Source organism: Copidosoma floridanum, unplaced genomic scaffold (genome assembly GCF_036245765.1).
Source record: "Copidosoma floridanum isolate Cflo_tuat_1 unplaced genomic scaffold, Cflo_Japanese_pri ptg000013l, whole genome shotgun sequence".
Lineage (NCBI taxonomy): Eukaryota > Metazoa > Arthropoda > Insecta > Hymenoptera > Encyrtidae > Copidosoma > Copidosoma floridanum.
The window spans coordinates 22,234,787-22,251,780 of record NW_028321890.1 but is presented as its reverse complement, the minus strand read 5'-3'; the positions used below and the strand labels follow the sequence as shown (position 1 = coordinate 22,251,780).

The 16,994-nt window shown below is 36.9% G+C and overlaps 1 protein-coding gene across 1 annotated transcript in view; it reads left to right on the top strand.

The window, feature by feature from the left end:
- Window positions 1-16,994, top strand: part of dysc (whirlin protein dyschronic) — a 92,457-nt gene that overhangs the window by 22,178 nt on the left and 53,285 nt on the right. Inside the window, exons 2-5 of the mRNA XM_023391298.2 lie at window positions 8,021-8,448; window positions 9,018-9,271; window positions 9,940-9,951; window positions 12,955-13,085. Of these exons, the coding sequence (XP_023247066.2) occupies window positions 8,045-8,448; window positions 9,018-9,271; window positions 9,940-9,951; window positions 12,955-13,085 (801 nt within the window). The 5' untranslated portion in view covers window positions 8,021-8,044. The remainder of the gene's footprint in view (window positions 1-8,020; window positions 8,449-9,017; window positions 9,272-9,939; window positions 9,952-12,954; window positions 13,086-16,994) is intronic.

Genomic DNA, 16,994 nt, shown 5'->3' with positions numbered 1-16,994 from the left:
TTGTTCAAAAAAATTTTTACGAATATAGATTTTTGTCTTCATTCTCAATTTCATAACTTTCATGTTAGAAAAAACATGTGATAGGTTTATCAGACTATTAGAGCTAATGGCTTACACGCACACAGTGAGAATACATTATTAAACTATTAGTGATGTCTTGTTCGTTACTGACTCTGTCAACGTAGAAGCATTCGTCCATCGTTTGTTGGACACTACAGATTTATTCAGTATAGACCTACAGTTTTATAATAATACACAGGGAGTAGTTTTATCGTCAAAATTTATATAGTCATACATGACTAACAACATAAATAAACATATTAAAGTGATGTGTGAGGAGTAAATCTTGAAATTAATTCGTAAGTTTATCAAATTGCGAAGCAATGTCTATTGTTCAATAATCTTTCAAAGTATAGTCAATTCCATAAAATTTTTAGTATATTACAGGATGAGACAAAACATGGATCACTAAATTACGGATTCAAGAGGTACGTTTTGAACTAGCAATTTTTTATTAAAATGGCGGTAGTGTTAACATTAGCATATGTTTTTGTTATGATAGATTAGAAATGAAATATATTTTTACTATAATTACTACACAACTTGAAACATTTTAAGAAGGTTTATCTGCTTTAATGGAAGGTAGACAGTGGAAACATTGCATGACAACTTTTTTTTGTTAAAAACGTGCTATGTGCTTTTATAATGTTGTCACATTCGATAGCAATAGGTTCATAATCAAACAAGCTTTGACGAATCATAAATAATACTATTTTTAATTTTTACACTGCCGAAAAAAGATGCAAAACCTTTACAGTCAATTTTTTTGTTCTTCCCGTAAAGTTTCACGTTTGAAAGCAAAACTTTCACTTTGGTTATCTTAAAAAGTGTGTTGTAAAGTACTCCGAAGTTTCAGTATAATGTTGATACAAACTAAGTAAATATATTCCAATAGTATTTGTGTCTTTCTGTTCGCTTCGAATGGCGTACGAACCTCCTTAAGTGAACGCTGAAAATAATGAAGTAACTTGTATGCCAAAGAGCACATTTCTTTGCATATAGAGGGGAAGACAGCTAAATTTGTCACCAGAGGAAAAAGTGTAGTTATAACATACTATATATGCTCTATTCATTGTAAATTTATTAATGTTCTTATAATAATTTCATTGTTTTTTACTGATTTTGATAGTTTTTACATGTTTTTGCCAAACATTGAATTCCATTTTTTTTTCAGAATTGTAACTTTCCTACCAATTATACTACAACATTAAAGTTTCGTCATTTCTATTTTTCTAAATTTTAAAAATTTTTTGTCATTAGAACTATCGCGGTGATTGTTTTATCTTAACAGTGTAAAACTTCACTGCTACTTACACAGCTTACTCAGCTGATTGACGTTATAACAATCTTCTTTTTTGTGTCAAAATATAAGAAAATATTTCCGTGTAATAGTTCTGCCTCATTAAAACTACGTACTCAAATCATTTCAACAAAGTATTAATTAACCTTTATAAATTTGTAATACAGCAAAGCTTCGAAACGGACATTGCTGCCTTGAAAACAGAAAACCAATTTGTAACTAATCAGCAAAAAGCGCAACGGCAAATCCATTATTAATATGAGTGGCCATCCCACGGAACGGTGCATCAAGAAAAACGAAGGTGCTCGTTACTGCCCCATTGATCAACGTCATCTCAAAAATAGCAGTGATCTCAAAATACACATGAGAACCCACTCAAGTCATTGTCATAATCGCTGCCCCGTGTGCTTACGGACTTTCCTCCATAATGGCGATCTCACGAGGCACATACGCACCCACGCGTATTGTTGTGAAGCGTGTAAAAGCAAACCAGCATTCAAAGATGAAAAAGAACTCTCAGAGCACTGCATGAGCAACCACACGAATTATCGTCCTTACTCCTGCTCCAGGTGCGTGGAAGCCTTTGTCACATCGAGACATCTCATAAAGCACATGCTGACCCACACGGTCGAGCTTCCTCATCGCTGTCCTACGTGTCAACGAGCTTTCAGTCGAAAATGTCATCTTAAAATACACATGCGTACTCATACGGATGAGATACCCTATAGCTGCTCGGTATGCCATAAAGCATTTCGCCAAAAGCACAGTGTTACAACACACATGCGCATCCATACGGGTGAGCGTCCGTATGAATGTTCAGTGTGTTGGAAAACCTTCAGCCGAAACAGTAGTCTTTCGAATCATCTGCTTACCCACTTACCACAGCGTTTCTATAACTGCTCGATTTGCCAACAAAGTGTCAAATCAATATCAAGCCTCAAAAAACATATGACCATCCATACAAGCGGGGGCTCTCATGCAGGTGACCGTCCCTATCACTGCACCGTGTGCAAGGGAACTTTTTCGAGCGCTAGCAGCCTCACGAGGCACAAGCGCATCCACGAGGAAACAGCAGACCAACGCACCTATGCTGTGCAACGTCGGTATTACGATGCTTGATAAAATAGAAATTATTCTTGATTATGACTGTAATTGTGAGGCCTTTGTAATTCACGAGATGAGTGCTTTATCCAAGTTATACATTCAATAAAAGGTTTACAAAATCGAAAGCTATAATGTCATTTTTTTTACTTGTAAAGTAATAAGATCTTTCTAGGAAAAAAAAAAAATGTATTCGTTCCTTAATTTCTAAACTCTCTATGGTAAAAATAATTAAGGGTTTTGTTGGAATTCAGTTAAATAATACGATGATGTAAAACAACAAACATTTTCAGAACAGAGGCAGCTGTATTTTAACAAGTCGAGGTGAGGACAACTGCGTCAATGCTTCAAGAAACGCAAATAAGCAAGAGACATTACCCCCTGAAAATGAATTTTTTTGTCTTCGAAATTTCTATTCTATTATCTAACTTTTAATTTTAGTTAGTTTAACTCTTTTTTGATTGTATTTTAATGTACTGAATTATCTACATTTGTTAAGAAAATGCGTATTGAACTGATAAAAAAAGTGTCAAAATTGATGAATTTTAATTAAATTTTAATATATAAAAAATGAACAACAATTTGGTGTATTTAATAGTCCTGCTCAACCAACCAAATTGCTATTCATTTTTTATATTGAATTTTGGACAACTGAGCAAGTTTGAGATGATGGAAGTTGTAATTGATTAAATTTTCCTTGACTAATTATCCTGTCCTAGGAAATGTTTCTACGTAACCCTTATTTTAATAAACTGTATAGTTGGATGAGTAATGCATGCAAAAGTTACAGTAAGCAATGAGCAATGCAGCAACAAAACTGTAGGAAGGTTATTTTGAGCGTGGAATACAGTAGCGAGAAAAAGTAGACAGTTAAGCAGGAGACTTTTTCCTCGCCACTTTTCTCTCCTCGTTCTCTAACTTGGCTCGTACTCTTGGGAGAAGAATTAAGGCGAAGGGCACGAGTGTATGAAATTATGCGCTTCCCACAGGCGTGCGAGAAATGAAGTGCTATTGCCGAGCATATACTCTAAAGTCTGAGGAGCAGAGCTATATGTGGCTTCGAACAGGATAAGAGGAACGAAATAGAAAGGAAAAGGTACGGGAAGAGAAAGAGGCGAGCGTGCGATGAATTTCAGATGTAATGGGAATTTATCAGAGCGCTGCTGCGCATTTGCATGGACCGCGAGAGCCGAGCTTTTTTGAAATTTAGTCATGGAGAAAGAAAAGAGGATTCAAGTCTGCTAGGATACTCATACTTTCTCCTCAAAAGTGAATTGGTGTGCTCAATTTCCTGGCTAATGGCTTGAATATTTTAGGTGTTTGTAGCTGTTTCTCCTATAACAATCTCTATTTGGCCTCACTAACAATTTAAACGCCAGAGAAGGCTGGTCTCTTAAAATATCTTGTTTAAGTTTAGTTCTTGGAACAATTTATTGAATGTAGTTGTAATAAATTCAGCCTTTGTTGCTGAATGAATATTATCATCCTACTAACATACAGGTTAACACTGCAGATACATTTTTTAGTAACTCAACCATTTAGTTTCATATATTTCAAATAATAGTACATTGTGATCGACGATCATTAGTAGTATATATTCTTATAAAGCTTTTCATTTCATGCCTCCACATTTTTTGCACAAGAATAATTAGTCTATCGTGTTATCGATTGTCATTGAGATCAAATACACAACTTTCAAGAAAGTAATATCTGTTCTGATTAAAATTAACATTTTAGCCTAATGTGTGCAAAGTTAGATGATCAGTTTGAGCACAGTGTGCGAACTACTTACTGAGTGTACTGATTCACATGTAGTTACAAAAATAAGAGCACTTAGGATACAGTTAAAATCTTTGCACACGAAATGTAAAAAAATAGAATAAGTTGCTAGAGCGCACTGTGATTATAGCATTCACACTCGGGAAAAAATCACCTACTTTGTACACTTCTTACCTAATATACTTAAATAATTTTTGTAAATAGTTCTGTTGCTTATAATAAAATACTTCATTTAAAGAAAAAAATTAAGAAAATTATTGGGTTAATCACTATTCAGAACAGTTAATTATATTCACTTTTCTACTAGTATTTATGATAGAGTTATCGTTAATAGCATAATAATCGATATTTGCTATGTATGTGGAGTTTATTTATTCTAAAAACAATACATTATAATCAAATTTATACAGCCCGTCTACATGTTAGTTTTCCAAAAACTTTAATCTAAAATTTTAGTAAATTTTACCCTGCATTTTAAACTATGACAAAATTAAGATTCACCATTGAAACTGCAACAACATTTTAATGATTTTAATAGGTTACCAAGTCATTGGGTTTTGTATGGTAATATTTTTTTTTAATTTTCGTTTCCTACTAACTCCGTATTTTATCTAGAAAACGTTACTTTTAACATTCGTGTTTCTTTGAAGAACATCCAGCCAGAACCTGAGACAAAAGAGACATTTTTTGCCTCACGGAGCAAAAACAAGTAAATGCCGATAGCGGAAATTCTCAATAGTGGCTGTAGCCTGATACAAATTTTCTGTGCTAAGAATCAGGTCGATATCTGAAAAGAGGCATATAGCCGTCGAATACTCTTTTATGCATACAATGGAATGTACAGTTGATTTTGTTTTTCTTTGTAGTACAAATTTTAATAAACACATTATCCTGACTAAATGTATAATTAGTAACACGCAGAGCAGAATAATATCCAGTTTGTTATTTAAAAACATTTTTGCACAATCCAATTTGTATTATTTATTTTATTTACGACTTGATCAGTTGACACTATTAGCCAAACAAAATTTAAGTAGATATAATTCAGCAAAATGCAGAGAATAAAAAAAAATAGGGACAAAGAGAGGAATGGGCCGAAAAAAAAGTTGTACTGCTCAATATACAATCAGGCTGGGATCGAGTTGGAAGGGAACTAACTCCGTTTCCTGAAAAGTAATCGAGACGTCAGGTTGCATAGGTTGTAGTGGCACGCCTAGCTTTTGTATATTGCACTGAGTCACGTTCGTTCGCTCAATATACGATTTACGGAAACCACGAGGACGGTCGGGCTCTCCGCTCCGACCAGCTGCACGACACACATGCCTTACTTATTAAACGGGAACTTTAGTTTCTGATCTCTTCTAGATATATTAGCTGAGGACTTTTTCTCTATTTTTAGTAATAACTAATGTCCGTGAGATTATTTTGTTTTCTTATCCTAGAAATGTATTATTGCGAAAATGATATAAGAAAGTTCGACAATATCGTTTCTGGCATCGCAGCAAGTATTGGTAATAATCCCGCATCAGCATGGCAATATTCTTTTCTAAATGAATACTTCAAAATATTAATAGTTGTATAAAGTCACCTAATAATGTTCATCAGAAAATTTACGAGGTATTTTTGAATGAAATAAAAATAAATGCAAATATATTAGAGATTTGTCATGTTCTTTTATAGAGAAAAATACCGTGGATTAACGTGTTAAATCGTTTTTTTTAACATTTTTTTTCAATCTTAAGTTAATTAATGTGTATGTTTTTTCATTAGATAAGTAAAACAAAAACTTTATCATAGCTCCCTCAACCAGTACCTCTCTAAAATTTCACCAACTTCCAGTGTACATTTACTGACCAAAGTAACTAGGTATCCGTGGATCAGTGAATAGTTACTAGAGAATTCCGTAAAAATCTCAATCCTAACAGTAAAAATGATCTAAAAATATACCGATTTCCTCAATTTCAATAACTTTGTAGTGTATATAGCGTCCATTGATAAAACCAGTAGATGTTTCACTCATTCGGTTCCACGAAATATGTTGAGCCACATCCAAACCATCTTGAAACTCGACCCCGACTCTCTGAGCCGTGAAACATCCGCGCACGAAGTAAGCCTTGAAGTTCATCCATCCGCATGATGATAATCAGCGCACTAAACAGCACAAAATTCACCTCCCACGAGCGTCAGCATCAGCAAAACTCGGCATCAATAAGCTCCGAAAGATACGCTTGCCCGCGACTTCCCTCTCGAACTTTGCCTTGTATTATCGCCGAATGGCCGGGAAGTCCCAGCACCGCTGCGAGCCATATCAGTTCCAATCTCGTTTGAGCGTAAAAGTCGGGCTGTACCAGAAAGAGAGAAAGAATCGAGGCAGCAGCTACCATGTGGAGCACGTAATCCGCGTATTTCCAACAGTAGCGACGGAAACTCGAATAGATACACTGGTAGCCTGCCTGCTGTCCGTATAGGCGGATCAGTGACCGCAAGCCAGGTTAACCTCCTTCCTATTCCTCCCTACTGTCAGTGTAGGGGAGGTCGAGACGATGAAGCCGTAGACGATCGCGTACTGATGGTACATGCATATACTATTTGCACACCCATAATGTACACAACCACTGACTCTTGCGACAAAGCGATTGCTTCTTCTTCTTCATAAGATCTTTACTCTCTCTTTCCACTGTAAAAGCAATAATGCCTCAGCAGATATATTATATATGCGCAAATATGAGAGCTCAAGGCAAAGTTTCTCGGTAAAGTTCAGCTACCTTGGCTTTGACACGACACGTGGCCTTTACTTAATTGTCTTTTTTATATCTCTGTCGTGTTTTCTCTTCCTTTCCTTCTCCTTTTCCATATCCTTTTTTAAAATTATTTTTCTTACCCTGAGCCAATTTACTTTAGCAGCTAGCTGGCTCTTTCGAGTAATTTGCTGCAATTCGCTGGATACATTTGTCCTCCCTGCCTCCAACTGTGTACACTAATTCACGGTCCCGATGCGACTCCTTCCTCTCTCTCTCTCTCTCTCTCTCACATACACACATACACACATATACTTTTGACCCAAGTACGGTTAATTAGTCTTGAAGCACTGAGTAAATTAGAAATGTCGTCAGGGGATTGCCACTTCTTCAAAACTCAATGATTCGAGGATAACCCTACCACTGCTCGTTGACGCTTGTATATACATATATGTGTACGTTAATCACGTGAGGTACAACACACGCCTCGATCGCAAATGACTTCAAATAATCCGCTACGCCCCAGTGTGTGGAAATTCAATTAGATTTTCTGTCTTTGGCAGGGACGTTTCGTTTATTTTATGGACCATTAGTTTCGTTGACGTTCACTCGATGTAGAGTCTGTCATTAACAGTTTACATGGCTTGATTAACATTTCGTACACGTTGGTGAAATCTTTTTTGGATCTATTATGACGTACATTTCGTAATACGTCGTTACACCCATATTCGAATTAGAATATAGACATATATATTGGGAGGAGAGCAGTAACTGTTGTGGTCGACAAGGGAATTTTAAGTAGTATAAGGTCGTTTTAGTCAGACATGTATGCCTTGTGATTCAGCTAAAACTGCAAGAATTGCAGGATTTATTATCTTTCCGTTTCAATATCAATATTCGTAATTTATTTTAAGAAGACGTATAAAGCAACTCCATGGAAAAGCAACGCCTATCATGAAACCCATGCATGCACTATGAAATACATGATTCTCAAAAATGCAACTTCCCTCGTTGACGATTGCCTATTAATTGTCATTCACAGATACTCATCTAAGGGTAGAGCGTAATGACGACAGCAGAGGATGGCGGCTCGGAGCTGCAAGAGCTGCAGTGGGGCACGAACGACGGTCTCGGCGGCCTAAGAGGTGGCAGCGGCGGTGGAGGTGGAAGCGGAGGTGGAGGTAGCAGATCGCATTATCTACGGGGTGGTAGTTCTCACTTGCTGCGCGGCGGCTCGGGAGGCAGTTGTTATGAGGCCGAGGACCTTGAGCCACCGTCGTCAACGAGGCACCACCACTCCTCAGCCCGCGATCGGGGCTACTATAGTCCACCTGGTACGAGCTACACCATCGTTGAAAGGCCACCTAGTGCGCCCCATCATCACTCGACACACGCCACTCCATACAGGTCGCATCGCTCGCATGGCGCTACGGGGGCTAGTGGGGCCATTTCGCCTGAGCAGGTTATCAGGTAATAATGCAAAAAATTTTTCTGGTGTATTTCATCGGACGAGATGACAGACGCTATCTTTTAACGATCATTTTTCAAGGTCAATACATTAGTTTGTATACCTGCTATGAACCATCATACATTTACTTCATCTATGACTATTTATTCGTGGAGAAAATAATGCTACATTAATCCTTACTAATTTCGTTTTTTTATGCTATCGTACAGGCATGAGAGGAAAAGATGATAGAGACATAATGTACACGATAGATTTATTCCATTTGCATGCTCCAAGTACTCCAAGCGATCCAAAGTATTGATTAATGATTCTGGGGTTACTTGGGACGCTAGGGGCACCCTAATACAAATAATTTTATGTAGATCTGAAATTCGTTCGTTAAAATTGGGCACCTGATGAAGTAAAAACATACAACTTGTAGGAAAAAAAAAATGACTGTTACTAACAAGCTACAAACTAATCTCAACAATACCCAATGGTGTAAGATTGCCCATCCAAACGAACCTCCAGTTCCTCTCCTCCCATAACTCGAAAGTTCAATTGCATCCTCTTGTTCTTCTTCTCCCGAAAGGCTATTCGGCAACGGACTGCACGAGCGCCGGCAAAACGAGAGGCGGACGCCAGCCTCGAGTCCAGCTTCGGTGGCGGCGTTGCGCAATTCCTCGGCCAGCGTCGGGGGCGAGCGCAGCGCCGCGCAATCAAACACACAAACGCCCCAGCCGCTTAGCTTGCAGGAGCTTCAAGTGCGCACTGTCACGATGACCCGCGATCCCCCCGATTCGCATCACGGTTTCGGCATTTGCGTCAAGGGCGGAAAAGACGCAGGTGAGATACTCAGATCTGGGTTTACGGGATTTTTATCTACGATTTATTGTTTGATAATTTGTTTTTCGTTGCGAGTGAAAAATCTTTCGGAAAGCAAAAATACATGTTTCTAGTCGTTTGTAAGTAGGCTATGTATAATTGCTGTAGGTGGCAACAGGGAATTTCCGAAATTTTTTTCGCTGATCTGCACATATATTTTATTATTGAGTCATAATGTGGCGTTTTATCATTTCGTTGAGTGGTATGAACCAAAAAAACTTCATTGACAGTTGGAGTAATACATTCATGCTCGAATCATCGCGCGACATTTTTCTTTGGCTCAGCTTTCTTACAGTGCTTTTTATTTAGTTGTCATTTTAATATTTAGCTTAAATATGCATCGGAAAATTTGAAATTTTTTGTATCAATGCCAGTGTTTACATAAATTTTTTACACTTTGATGCTCGAAATTATCTATTTAATTTAATTCGAGAAAATCTCTATGATGACATCGATGGTTAATAATATTTAAGCACGAATCATGACTATCTGGAAAAATTAGCAGATTTTTGAGCGACTGATTTCAAAATTTTCGATGAAATATAATATTTAAATAATATATATATATCATATCAAATTATGTAAGAGTTTGATTGTGGATGTTTTTCTTGTCTGTTTGGCTGTACCAGATGCGCCGTCAGGTAATTCGTTTAAATCCCAAAGGAAATTAAACGTATAAACGTACTTAACTTAAAAGAATAAAAACGAATAAAATGAAAAAACGATACATTAAAAGCCTAAACTTGAAATCAAATAATCGTGAAAAACCGTACGACAAAAAGAAAAATATTGCCTATTAAATTATTAGATTTTGTGTTCTACTTTGATGATTTAAGACTTTTATTTCTTGATTCTCGTGCTATAAGAATTTGAAAATAATGATGGATTACATTTTGATAGCAGTTTTTACCTATTCATTTGGAGAAAATAATAAAATGTTACTTTTTTAGGAACCTTTGATAAATTATTTCAGTATGGTAAAGATAAGTATCTATATTTACTTTCAGCAAATAACTCACTGAATTTTTTTATAACCATGAACAATATTATAATTTACTCTTTACACCATCTTTTATTTAAAAAATTTTTAAAAAACCATTCATATTAAGTTGGATTGTTTTTCTGTTGGAACTAAATCACAAATTATCTAAATGAATTGATATTCTCAATAAATTTTTGGTATTCTCAAGTATAATAACTATTGTTTGTCTAAGCTTCATCATTAAAAAGTAACATTAAACAATTGAATGATCGCAATTCCATAGCTATTTGTGATGATCATCCTTTTAAACTATAAAATACATAATCTTTTTTTTCGACGAAACATTCGTTTTTTTAAAAACATATTCATTTTTTTCTACTGCATTTTGATAATTCAGTCATTCGCGAATTCATAAGCAACGATTAGAGAATAATAAACACGCAAGGCTTGCAATGATATCGTTGATTATTTTATAAGTGACTAGCTTTAAATATGCACATGTGTACATGGCTCACGGCAAGTGTCGCACGAAAACGTACACCTCCTCGCATGAAAACGTAATGTAGGTGTTCGGAGGCTCGAGAAATCGCGTGCAGCAACGCAAACATATTCTACCGTTCCTCCCCCATGTATGTGCATACATTGGGTGACTAGGGGTAACTTTTACGAAAAAGACTCTGAGTTACGTGCTCGAAAGCACAAACGTATCGTCGATACTGTGGCTCCGGGACGGAAAACAGGTGTATTATCATTTTTGCACGGCGCTGTTCTCAGATTACAACGAAAACGCTTAGTTTTTCGCATTGGCCTCGGAGTAACGGGTTAATACCGGCAGAAACCACTATTTCGGTATATATACGTACGTATTACCTGTGGTTTGTTCAAAAAATTTTGTAAATTAAACGCTAATGACCTAATTTACGGGTAAATTCATTTTAAAAATACTTATTCATTAATAAAAAGGTACACATATTCATGTATTGTTTGTTCATTGAAATATTTTTACTTATGAGAGTTATACGTTTGATACTTTCAAATTTTTTGTACTTGCACATTTTTTTAAATATTTTAAAACCATTTAAATAAGAAAAAATAAAACTTATACCAGTTCTATGATTTTCAACTCGTCCTCAATCTTCGAACGTAAGGGTCGATAGATGCAAGTTTCGCTGACAATCTCGAGCCTTCGACGAATAAAATCACGAGTCGACGCAATAGATGCACGAGACACTGTTTGCACAAATCCCTAGATATATTCCTACTATTGCTAGATTTGAAAAAAGTTGATTAGGCAAACAAGCAATCCCTGTGATTGCATCAACACTGCTCTTCTCGCAATCAAGGAAAGTTCGCATAGTAAACGAAAAGATGGATCATTATTTGCTTTGAGGATATTTGATGCTCACCATATTTGTCCTCACAGCTTCTTGAATTATTATTATTATTATTTTTTTTTTTAATATTGTCGATCCATGTTCATTCAATCTTCCTTGTGTAATATTTGAATTTGAAATTTCCTGTGAACCAAATTTTCGAACAAATCATCGACTTGTGAAGTATAAGTCCACGTATTGCTCATGAAATTAACACACCTTAAATCAAATCCCATCAACATCGTTTGACAGAGCAAATAGAATCCCGACGGTATAACTAGCTTCGCGAATAATCAAGTTTTGCCGGCAGAAAGTTCATAGTCAACACGGCAAGCGCTAAAACTTTTGCACTTTACCAGCACAATTTTTATCAAAGATTGCATATTAGCTCCTCGAAAAAAGTAGCTTTATTAATTTTAAAGCCCTTTTTACATCCAACTAATAAGCTTTTCACGCATTCACGAGGCTGGTTTTTACGTAGGCATAAACCATACACATACTTAAATCTATTATTGCATTATACATAGATCTGCATGACTATAGCGCTCCCGAAAGGCCTCGCACAGCATCAACTTCCACTTTTTTCTTTTGTTTCTCTGCATCAGCACATGTATTGCGTACAACTTCTTTTTCATTTATCTTTGTATGCCTCTTTCGTGATGCATCATATCTCTGGTATCGATCAAATTGCCAAGCTTACGCTGGAGGCTCCCTACGAGTGCTTTCTTGTCGTTGAATACTATTTCTCGAAGACATAAAGCAGAGTACAAAATGAACTGCCAAACTTATGCAAATGACTATACCAAACCATAAATATACACACAGAGTGTTCGTAATACGTACACATTTTTTTTTTTTTTTTCTATAATTGCAAAACTTCTGTTCTACGATGTAGAACGGTATTCCAATTAGACAAAAGCTCCCGGAGTAATTTTAACAGAAAAGAGTCTAAATTAAAATCACTCAAGCTTAATTTTCACAGCCAACGGTTTTGCTTTGATTTGCATCTCTTGGAGAAGTCTCAGTGTACAGCTCGTGACAAACGACACCAGAGATCGAGAAGGCAAAGACTATATTTTGCACACTGGTAAAAATAGTAGATGGAGCAGTGCAAAAAAATATCACGCAGTGTGCATCACGATGCAAAAGAAGGCCAAAAAGAGGCAAGAGCCAAAATATTCGAGAAAAATAAAAAAAGGGAAAAAAAACTGGCTTGGGGACGCATGTGGGTTTATGTGTAGTGTGTATGAGTGTGTGCACGCGTACGTGATTCTCCGCTGTGTTCTCAGGGGTGGGAGTCTACATCTCGCGGGTCGAGGAGGGCTCGGTGGCGGAGCGAGCTGGACTCAGGCCAGGTGACACCATCTTGGAGGTGAACGGTACGCCTTTTCGGGCAGTGACCCACGAGGAAGCCCTCAAAGTAAGTCCGCTGCTTTTTCTTTTTACGCTCTTTTTGCTCGCCCGTTCGTTTTCATCCACAGCTGTACAGCCCGTTATGCGTTTTTCTAAGCCAATTCGCCTACTTTCCTCTTTCCTCGAGATTTTTTTTTTTCTCTTCTTTTCTTTCCCTTGCTTCATCATGATGATTATGATGGACTTGGTGGCAGAATTTGTTCGGAAAGAAAAATATACTGCCCAAAGTTTGAAGCGATATTTGATCATCTTTTGTTAATAACGATGACTTCCAGTGTTTATTCATATTCAATGAGCTTACGGAGCCACAATCTCCCGCACGCTCTGTTTTTAATTCATTTTACAAAGAAGCGTGGCTAGCTGATTTCCAGCTCGAGTTATACAAACACGGGGCCACAGGAACAAAGCGTAACTTTCCGTGGCAAACTTTTTGATTATGAGATCGCGTTACTGTCGGAAGTGACGCCACGATGGGGGAAGGCCATGGCCTGCACGAGTCGCGAGATCAGTTTTCACCAAACTTATCCCATTTTTCGCAAGGAAAGTAGGCATCCAGCCGAACTTTTTACAACCTTTGAAGGTATTTGGTTACGTGGATCGATAGTACATTGTTATTACTACTTTTTTTTTTTTTTTTTGCACTTCTAAAGCTGCTCTAACGGTGAGTGGTAACAATACGTGAAGTGCCACTTTAACTTATCCGAGACGACCGATTCAATTTGCTCCCGTTGCATCTTTTTCATATGCACAAAGTGCGAAGCCATACCAGCGTGAAAATTACCATCGAGCAAATTGATTAATCGGATGTTACATTCAAATTGCGCAATTGGCTGCAAACCAGCCAGCAACGTGTTGCATACGCTACTGTTTCCAAACATGCGGGGTATAAGGTGATCTTAAATCCAATCGAAGTTTGCAAGTACCTCTCTCAATTAAACTTTCCGTACCGCTGCTAGAATGCCAGAATCATTCCACCGAGAATTGATTTATCTCGCATTCTTTACTTGAGCGAATTGTAAGATTGTTGTAGTACTTTCGTACTTTTCGTACCTTAACTCATGGAAAAATTGTTTGGTAACTATAGGATCGAGAATTATGACGTAATGGACGTACTTCCCCCAAAATTAAATACATTTTGTAGGATAATATTTTAGCTGCACACTCGTACATAAAAACACAAAAATAATTTAAAAACTCAAAATTTTGATTTGTTAAAGACTTAAGAGTTAAAAAATCAATCTTAGAAATATTTAATTGTAAAAAATAATTGATGATATAATTCAAAAGCTCATTTCATGTTTTAAGCTGTCATGTGAATCAACAATTAGAGTTAGATTTTGAAAGCTAACGTTCTTTTGCTTGAGGGAGATTTTTTTTCTTTTTTTTACATACGCAGCACACGTACGAGCAAACAAAGTAATTCAGTATTGAATTCACTGTTCTACGTCTCAGCTAAACAAAACATCTTACGTAAACCATCGGCCCAGCTCGTCTTCCTCTGTAATTCACTTAGTCAAACCATGTGCGCCCGTGTGTACGTACCTATGTGTGTTATTTGCACGCGAACGGAGCAGTGCCCCCATAAATCGGTTGCACGCTGGGAATTCAAATGAAGTGTGTCGAGCATCGCCAAAGACACGCTCTCTCGACTGCACCCAGCAGCAGCTCTCCCTTACCCTACATCTGCACTGCCTGTATACATACGTATACATACCGTGTGCCACCGAACCGCGGCAAGTACTAATTTAAGCAGCAGCTCAGTCTTCCCTTGGAGAGATCAAGGGATCAAAAACAGAATATAAAGAGTATGTAGGAAGGGAGCCTTCGATTAGGATATGCACTTTGTTGTCTCGACTAACTAAAAAAATAATATACATTCGCACTATGCATTAGCTGGACAAGTTACTCATGCGATAAACATGTCGTTGGATATACCCAACTTGCATCTTTAATAAAAAAAATACCGTTGTACTCGCAAAAAATTGTATTCACATCTGAGGGTTAAGCACTCATTTATACATGTGTCAATCATGCTTGTGCATAAAGCAAAACGCAACTGAACGCCATCATCGTACTAAATGGAAGACTAAAAAAAAAAGAATGAGAGAAAATCTCGCTATGGCACACGTATACCCATTTTCCAGACAAAGTAGGATCAAGCCCCCGCAGCGGAGAGCACAAGTGCAGTGTGAGCGCAGCCACCAGCCAAAGGGGAAAAGGATTGCAAAGAGCCGGAAAAAGAAAAAAAGCAAGAAGAAAGGCCGGAAGGCTGGATGCAGAGGCAGGAAGGATAAATGCGCAGGGAGCAGGGAGAGGCCTCGGGTAATCTCTGGTGTAAACGGGCTGTTGGCTGGGCTCTGCTGATTCTCTCTCTGTGTCTCGCTGTACTGAATATATACCTACGCTCGCGGACAAAAGGTGGGCTCTGACAATGAGCTGATGGCTCGGAGCAATACGTGTTTGTGCATGTGCTTTCTGTGACGTATATCGGCTCGATTAATTATTATGGACAAGCTGTGTATGTGTACATATATATCGAACGGTCAAGTGATTAGGCATCTACCTATAGTTCTCACTCATTCTATCTCTTTCTCTCTTTATCTCTTACTAATAATTATGCCACGTGTAATAAATAGGTATAAAAAATATATACGGAATAATGGATAAATTATATATTGTAGAATTCGATGGTTTGTTTTCTACAAAAGAGATGTGTATCACTTGGTCAAATATCTGATTCAATCACTATGAGGTGGTGTCAGCAGATTTAACAATATTTCTGACGTGGCTTTCTCTTACAAGATCATTTAGTAATGTATTCGAGCACACTGGAGAGTATAAAATTCTTGAAATATGGAACTTCATGTTGATTACAACTTTTTACTATTGTTAAAATATGACTAACAAATTGGCTAGTAGAATGACTTTTGACGATGTACGTATTCTTACAGAATGTAAGGTGCTTCAATGATTTTAAGTATTGTCATGAAGAAATTTCACATTACGATACCATTCACAATAATTCGATTTATCAAGATATCAATTTGAGCTTGAAACATCTTGTGCTTTTCTCTGTTTAAAGTGATGTATAAATTTAAAAAAATCAACGCACTCTCTTGCTATACGCAGCTTTAAATACGAGTAAATATCAGACTGAGAGGAACGGAATTAAAAAAACGGAGGACCCGACAAGGATGGAAATAATGAAAAAGGGTCCCTAGAGGCTTGGAGGGTGGAGCAGGTAGAGTCGTTGCTCCGACAAGGCCACTCTTGCGATGATTTTCCCATTCCCGCGAGTAATCTCTCATTTTTCCATCTTCCACGTAGCTACTTTCCTTCAATTATCACTGCCTGTTATAAAATTTTCTGCCAGACGTGCCATGAAGGCAAAGTTAAGCGCAAAATATTGTATCCTGCTGTAGTTTATTTCAAATAGTTGTCTTTTCTACATTTTCAACATTACATAAAAATTTTATCTTATAACTTTTTTCTTCGTGTTTATAGGACTAGTTAAAAAATAAAACTAACAGCAAAGAGAAAGAGTAGTTAAGGGGTTAATAGAGTAACTGGTACGCACCAGCAACGCTAATCTAGAGGTTAAAGACAATATCAAATGAATCTGATTGTTGATCTGAACAAAAAAAATATATCTTAAAGTTTCATTTTCATATCATTGAAATCTTTTTATTCACTGTGTGGAATATTTTAAATTCGGACAATATGATAGGAACATGATTTAAACAAAAAACTGTACTTGATATAAGTTTATTAAAAATTAAAGTGTATGCTTGCACTTTGCTATTTTATAATGACTCTATGCAACACATCGTTTTTATGGAAATAAATGTTTTCACCTTTTTTTTTTTTTACTGCATAGTGTTTACGTAAAAACTTAATTTAAAAAAAAATACTGAAA